This window comes from Miscanthus floridulus, chromosome 8, assembly GCF_019320115.1.
Source record: "Miscanthus floridulus cultivar M001 chromosome 8, ASM1932011v1, whole genome shotgun sequence".
In the NCBI taxonomy this organism is placed as follows: domain Eukaryota; kingdom Viridiplantae; phylum Streptophyta; class Magnoliopsida; order Poales; family Poaceae; genus Miscanthus; species Miscanthus floridulus.
In genome coordinates, this window is record NC_089587.1 from 154986356 (window position 1) to 154994359 (window position 8004).

At 45.1% G+C, this 8004-nt stretch overlaps 1 protein-coding gene across 1 annotated transcript; it reads right to left on the reverse strand.

Annotated features, from left to right (window-relative positions):
- Positions 1 to 3148: 3148 nt before the first annotated feature.
- On the reverse strand, positions 3149 to 3661 carry LOC136470046 (uncharacterized). Its single transcript, XM_066468020.1, has one exon. The coding sequence runs from the start codon at positions 3659 to 3661 to the stop codon at positions 3149 to 3151; it is 513 nt and encodes a 170-aa protein (XP_066324117.1).
- Between the last annotated feature and the right edge of the window lie 4343 nt (positions 3662 to 8004).

Here is an 8004-nt window from a genome sequence, read left to right on the forward strand (position 1 = left end):
AGAGCTAGGTGGCCATGGCTGAGAAAATCTGAACCAAGTAAACCTTGGGCAAGTCTGCCATTTCAAGTGAGCAAGGAGGTGGATGGCCTCATCTCTATGGCAGTGTATACCGATGTAGGAAACGGAGCTAGCACTCTGTTCTGGAAGGATAGATGGCTGGAGGGGAAAAATATTGAGGAAGTAGCGCCTAAGATCCTTAGTTTGGTCTCTAAAAGAATAATAGGCAGGCGTACAGTAGCGGAGGCCTTGACTGATGAGAAATGGATCGAGGACATCCGAGTGGGAGTACCTGTGGAAGCTCTGATGGAATATCTGGAATTGTGGGATAAATTATCTAATATTGAGCTGCAGGATGGGGCACAGGACAGACACATTTGGAGGCTTTCGGCTTCAGGAAAATACACAGCGAAGTCTGCCTATGATGTATTTTTTCAGGGCGCCATATACTTCAGGCCATATGAGAGAATATGGAAGTCATGGGCTCCTCCCAAATGCCGCTTTTTCATGTGGCTGGTGGCTCATAAACGGTGCTGGACAGCTGACAGGCTTGCTCGGAGAGGACTTCCTCACCCGGCCAAATGTCTACTCTGTGACCAAGAACAAGAAAACATTGATCACCTCCTAGTTGGTTGTGTGTTTGCCAGACAATTCTGGTTTGCCCTCTTGCAGCGCTTCGGACTCTCTTCACTCACGCCTCAACCCGAGGATTCAGCTTGGGAGGATTGGTGGGAGAAGGCAGAGGCGGCCACCACTGGAGATGTGAGAAAAGGATTAAACTCCATTATCATCCTTGGAGCCTGGAGCATCTGGAAGCACCGGAATGACTGTGTCTTCAATGGGGTGGCACCTAACATTAACACAGCCCTTAGTATAGCTAGGGATGATGCCCATTGGTGGTGTTTGGCAGGAGCCAAGGGTCTGTCCTTGCTCACTGCTAGGGGTGCTTAGTTAGTTAGCATGCTTGGTCGCTGTACTCTCAGACTCAGGTGATGTAGCTTTAGAAATCAGGGAAGGTGTGGGGGTGAGTGTTTTTGGGTCTATGTATGACTCCTTATTCTTCTACTAATACAAATGATACGCAGCTCTCCTGCGTGTTCGAGAAAAAAAAAATAATTAATATTTTACCCAATATCTTTCATGCAAACCCTAGTCCAATTTCATCAAACATAAATTTACAGAAACGAAATTAATAAAAAAACAAAACTATAGATCTAGATCTAGATCTATATACACATGAAACATTCATAAAACTAACTAATTGTTCACTAAAATCAAGAAACATGGACCATATAAGGGTATGATCTTGTTCCCCTACCTAATTTATCCTAGTATATTCAAAACTTGGGTTTAATTTGCTTCATAGGTAGCTCAAGCACCATAGAAGAGAGAGAAAAACAAAACTCTAATTACTCACTAACCAACCATTAAAACTTCAAAAAAAGTGTAGAATAACATTTTCTTACATTCTACAATCTCTTCACCAAAGGATTTGAGATCAAAACATTCCCCCTTAGTAGAGCAATTTTTAGGAGGTGCCCAAAGCCTCCTAAGCCTTTTTTCTCGGGTAAAAGTGAGTGACCCGAGGAGGAGAAGGGGTTGCAGTCTTTTGTATGTGCAGCATTTGTAGGGGTGGCTGGTGATTGAGCCGCCCCTACAAATCGCAACACCGGGGTCGGCTAGTGAGTGAGCCACCCCTATAAATTAACCCATTTGTAGGGGTGGCTCGTATCACCAGCCACCCCTACTGTGCCATTTATAGGGGCGGCTGGTCTTGTGGATCCCGAGCACGCCTACTATAGGAGCACCTCCATCCCCAGCCACCCCTACAAAAAAATTGAGCCGTTGCTATAAATCTTTTCTGTAGTAGTGTCACCTAAACAATACTACACGCGCCTCTAAAATGTAGTTTCACATGTAGACGGATTTTGATATAAAATAACATTAGGTTTTGATTTTCATCACAAAATACAAGCAAGCTTTAATAGTTGGTATGTTCCAAAAAAATGACAATTCATTTATCTTACTATGCTTGGAAAATTATGATCGAGGTCCAAAGATGAGCACATGTGTTGGCTTCTTTTATATATATGGGTGTAAACAGAGTTCACAAGGAACTAAGTTTTTAGTTTCAAGTACAATCCATAAAATAAAACAGAAATTATACCCTTTAAGATTGTTATAAGTACGAGTTTACGGTGGTTGGAAAATATGTGAACCATTCATTGGCTCAGATCGGATAGCGGAACAATAGGAAGTACCAAGAAAAAGGTACAGGGAAGTACCAAAACACGTGGCTCCTATACTAAAACATGCGGTACTAGTACATATAAATTTTTAGGTGTTTTTCAGATTACATTATTGAAAAATAAAAGATAGTTCAGTAATTTCACTCCCTCAAAGTTGTGGGTTCAGCCTCCCAGGTAATTTGCGGCCTTCGTAGCCATTCCTTCCCATGCTCGCGTCGCCTGTCTTCACAGCCATTCGTTCTGATGCAGGCGCAGCCCTTCTCCGGCACTGTCCTCTGAAGCTAGGACGCCCTTGTCCGCCACAGCATGAACACGCCACTTCTAGAATCCACAGGGGCTTCGCGGCGAGCGGTGATGCGGTTGCTAGAGCCTCGCGAGTCGCCGTAGCTCCGAGATGGAGATGCTCGATATTTTTTTTTTTTTTTGGAAACAAATCAGGCAGGAGAGCTGCCGATTATATTAAAAAAGAAGAAGGAGACGCTCGATAATGAGTATTACGGAGTACTACATAACAGTATCACGTTGCTTTTCGTCATGATGCCACAACCTGTCTCAGATATTTCAAGATCTAGACAGCAACTGAATCTCCATTGAAACCCAACGCAATTATCTTTCCCAAAAATTTACCTTACATCACAAACCATGCTCTGAAAGACATCTTTTTTTTTTTTGAAACGCGAACTTCATTACTCATCGGACTCAGCAGAATCGCTGGTCACCAAATCCTCAACAAAGTGAGGTACATCATCCCAAGTGACTGACATATCACTTGACCACTTACACACATACGCCACAATGGCATCTGCTACTTTATTACATGAACGTGGGCATACACACACTTTACTATACGTGAATTCAGTCATCAGCAAAAGCCGGAATTCCGTAGTAATCCCTCTCATGGCCTATAGGCTATAGGCATCATCCTCTAGGGCTTCTTTCACAAGAGAGGCATCGGTCTCCAGGACTATTCTGCGAATTCCCAGCTGAGCCGCTGCTTTCAGGCCAGCCAAGCAGCCAAGCAACTCTGCATGGAAGGCACTCTGTAGAAATTGTTCTTTACCTGCACCTGCAGTCACGACGGCGCCCTGGTCATTGCGAATGATAAAACCCCAGCCGCCCGAACCGTTCCTGTGGTCGAAAACCCCATCAGAATTAACCTTGAAGTTCCCTTGCTGAGGTTTGGTCCATTTTGGGTTCTGACGAAAATCCGGCAATAGGGACTGGGCTCCCGTAGCCTGAAACTTATCTGCAAGTGCAGCCGTCACATACACCACTTCCAAGGCCGGTCTTCTTCTTCCCTCTTCTCTGAATTTGTTTCGTTCATCCCACCAGAGCCAGAGCAACAATATCACAGTCAGTTGCATTTTAGGCTCCATCTTCAGAACGAATCCATCATTTCCTTCGCTGATCCACATTCAGCTAATTGACAGCGTACAGTTTCCAGGTTCAATTCCCTCCACACCTTTTTCACTTCCTTGCATTTCAGGAATAAGTGCCCACCATCTTCATCTAATCTCCGACATATGCAGCAGCTCGTGTCAAGTTTGATTCCCCGTCTCTGCAAATTCTTTCTCAGGGCCAGTGTATTGTGACTGAGCCGCCACAGAAAGTGCTTGATCTTCGGCGGGCAGTCCACTCTTCATAGTCTCTGCCAAAAATCGGTCTTTCCTGAGCTTCCTTCTGCTACCCCCGGGCGAGCTCTCTGCATTCTTCTCTCCTCACTCGCTCGATGCACCTTATAGGCCGATTTGACAGAGAAAATACCTTTGTTATCATAGTGCCATCCGACCACATCATCCATGTCCGAGTGCACTGGTAATGACCTGATCAATTGAACATCCTCTTCCCAAAAAGTTTGTGTTAGAATCTGGACATCCCAATTCTCAGTCACTGGATTAATTAACTCATCCACTCGGTGTATTATATTTCCCCTTCTAGGAGTTATCGGCCGTCTTGTTACATCACGTGGAAGCCATACGTCTGACCATATGTTGATCTGCTGGCCGTTCCCACCCTCCAGATTACCCCTTCTTCAACACTTCTAATCCTTGCATTATACTTCTCCACGTATAGGAGCACCCATTTCGAACTTTGGCTTGTAGAAAATCTGTGTTGAGGTAATATTTGGCCTTTAAAATCCTTGCACAAAGAGACTCTTGGTTCTGGATTAATCTCCACCCTTGCTTGGCAAGCATCGCCATGTTAAAAGAGTAGAGATCCCTAAACCCCAAACCTCCATCCGTTTTTGATGCAACTAGTTTCTCCCAACTCACCCAATGCATGCACTTCTCCTTATCTTGATTACTCCACCAGTATTTGGCTATCATGGCGCTTATCTGATTACACATCTCTTTTGTTATATCGAAGCATCCCATCGCAAAGACTGGGATTGCCTGTGCAACAGCCTTGATCATATTTTCCTTTCCGGCATTTGACAGTAACTTTTCCTTCCATCCTTGAATATGTTGCCAAATTCTCTCTTTTAAGTAAGCAAACGTGCTGGTTCTTGATTTTCCAACTGACACGGGTAGCCCAAGATACTTTTCGCTCCGTGTCTCCGTGCGAATATTCAGAATCTCTCGGACCCTTCTTCTTTGGAATCTGCCCGTGTTTGGGCTGAAAAGAACAGTTGACTTCTCGGCATTAATCACCTGTCCTGAGCATGACTCGTATATGCTCAGCAACTCCTTCAAATAGGTCGCCACCTCCTCCGTTGTGCGGCATAAAATCAGTGAGTCGTCTGCAAAGAGGAGGTGGGATACCGATGGAGCAGACCTACAGACCCGTACCCCTCTTATTTTGCCTTCCAGCTCAGCTCTCGCCAACAAAGATGAGAAGCCTTCCGCGCACAGCAGGAATAAATACGGTGAGATCGGGTCACCTTGCCGAAGTCCCCTCTCAAGAACAAATTCCTCAGTGAGTTCCCCATTTACTCTTATACAATATTTCACTGTTTACACACACTTCATTATCAACTCAATCCATCTCCGATCAAAACCCAGTCGTTGCATAATATCACGCAGAAAATTCCACTCAACCCGATTGTATGCCTTGCTCATATCCAACTTGATGGCAGCATAACCAATCTTCCCCTTCTTTCCTTGTTTCAAAAAATGTGTGGCCTCATATGCATTTAGTATATTGTCCGTTATCAGACGCCCCGGGACAAAAGCACTCTGTGACTTTGGGATCAACACTATAGTTGTATTATTCCATTTATCCGGCATTTGACTGCCACCAAGAACTTTCAGCACCTCTGTGACTACTTCCTCTCCAACAATGTCCCAGTATTCTTTGTAGAACAGCGCCGGCAACCCATCCGGCCCAGGGGCCTTCAGGTTCCCAATTGACTTAAGAGCAGCGACCACCTCTTCCCTTGTAAATTCCTCCAGTAATTTATTGTTCATATCACTAGTCACTTTGTTCTCAACACATTCCAGCAACCTTTGGGAATTTTGGTTGCCGGAGGACCTGAAAAGTTGTGAAAAATAATTAGTAATAAAAGTCCTCTTCTCTACTTCATTCTCCACCCAGCCCCCATCCTCCTTTCTAAGATTTCCTATCTTATTTTTTCTCCTCCTTTCCTAACACGACGCATGGAAAAACGCCGTATTCCTATCTCCAAATATCATCCATTTCACATGTGCCCTTTGTTTCCAGTACAGATCTTTTTGTCCTTCAGCTTTGTCAAGTCTGTACCTCAAGACACCTTCTCTAGCTATCTGCTCAGAGTTCAAAACCCCCCTACGGCAGAGCTCCAACTCTCTTTTCAGCTCCTTAATTCTTTGTTCCAGTTCTCCTAGCACATTGGCCCCCAAACTTGCTAGATCACAGGCCACCGACTGCAGCGCCTCAATCACTGGCCTCTGCTCCCTTCCACCCGATCTCTCCCAGGCTCCCTTCACCACTTCTTTGCACCCCTCCTCTTCCACCCACGCAGCTTCAAAGCGGAAACCAGCATGCCCGCCAACTCTTCTCCTTTCAACCGGCCCTGTGTCAATCAAGACGGGTCTATGATCCGAATGTCTCGGGTCTCCATTGATAACCCTGACGTTCGGAAACATCTCTTGCCACTCCGGGTTAGCCACTGCACGGTCCAAGCGTTCACGTATGTATCCTTCCACCGAATGGTTATTATTCCGCCACGTAAATCTATCACCTTCAAACCCCAAATCCTCCAGGGCCTGCCGAAAATTATCCATGTAACGCTGTGCACGTTGTCTCCCTCCTTGCTTCTCATGCGTAAAGAGGACTCCATTAAAATCGCCCGCTAGCAGCCATGGCTTCACAGGAAACGTGACTAAATCCCTCAAGGTTTGCCAAGTGCGCTCCTTGTGCTCAGTCTGGGGTTCCCCATAAAGATATAAAGTGCAAGTCTGAAATTCAGATTTCAGTATAGTACGCATCTACCCTTCTCTCCATTAATTTAATTTTACTAATTTTCTTCTCAAATTAATTGTTTGTTGAAATAAAAATAGAAAGTACCCAAAAGTACTAGTAGTACTTTCCAACCACAGTAACAAGGCTCATTAATTTACTTAAGCTATATTTTGGTACACCAAAGAAAGAAATCATATACATGCCAAGACTGCTCAAAACATAGTAATGAGGACTAAACGACTCCCATAAAACAAGAGTTTTCCTTTACAACTACTTAGTTTTTCTAGAAACATTCTTCCACAGTTTTCCAATCTTCATTACCAAGTTTCTATGGTTCATCGGGATACCAAGGTAATTAAAAGGGTAGCAGCCCTTACCACATCCAAATATTTGTGAGTACTGGTCCAAATAATTCTTTCCCTCTGCAAAGAAAATGGACCCTTGGCCCATTTAGTTTGGATTTTTGTGTTTGATGATCAACATGATCAAATTGGACTAATATATTTGCAAGTGTTTATTTTATATAGTTCAATAGGATGCACGGCCGACTTGGACCAAGATTAAAAAATGGAGAAGACGATCTACACCTTAATGAAGACATTAGAAGCTTAGTAGAAGACCTAGAAGTCAAGCTAAGAGTCCAAGACACAAAGGAGAAGAAGCCCGGATGATCAATAGAGAAGATAGTGTAAACATTGGAGAAGGGCAACCTCTGCCCGACTAGGCTGGCGGTGGGACCGCCAAGAGGCTGAGTCACGCCGGTGACGTCGGTGTGCAACCGAACGATCCTCCTGACAGGGAATCTAGAGAAGATGTCGCAAGGCAGGCTCAAGACTACCTCGCAATCGGACCATGTGGTCGATGGGTCAGACTGCCAGCATGGGCGATCATAGGTGGGGCCAAGGAAGGACAAGTGACTATTGGAGGCATGGCAGGTGACCGTTGCCTGCCTCACGGTGGGACCGTCCTGGCTAGCGGTTGGACCGTGAGACACTGCCCGAGGGCAGCAAGGTTCCAACGGCTCTTTGGAGTGGGGGAGGCTATAATAACCCCCAACTGGCCATTTCAAGTGTGAGGGAATTGAGACCATTGCCATAGGTGTAGATACATCTCTCTAGTGCTCTCCACATGCTTAGTGCTTAAAGAATCACTTGGTGATTAGCATAGGTGCTTTGTGAAGTGCTTAGGTTAGTTAGACCACCGTTAAATGCGCTTGCTCTAGGTTTAGGCATAGTGTTAGTGAGGTTTGCACACCTCTTCCTATTAGGTGCTTGCGTGCACCATTGTTGTACATCAGAGAGGCTTGTAGTCTTTTGAGACCACACCAACTGCGTTTGTGGTATGTTGCCACCGTGTACCGAAGGGAACAAGGCCTGCG

Coding starts and splice junctions, on each gene's coding strand:
- LOC136470046 (XM_066468020.1), bottom strand. CDS start 3,661: ATGTGGATCAGCGAAGGAAATGATGGATTCGTTCTGAAGATGGAGCCT.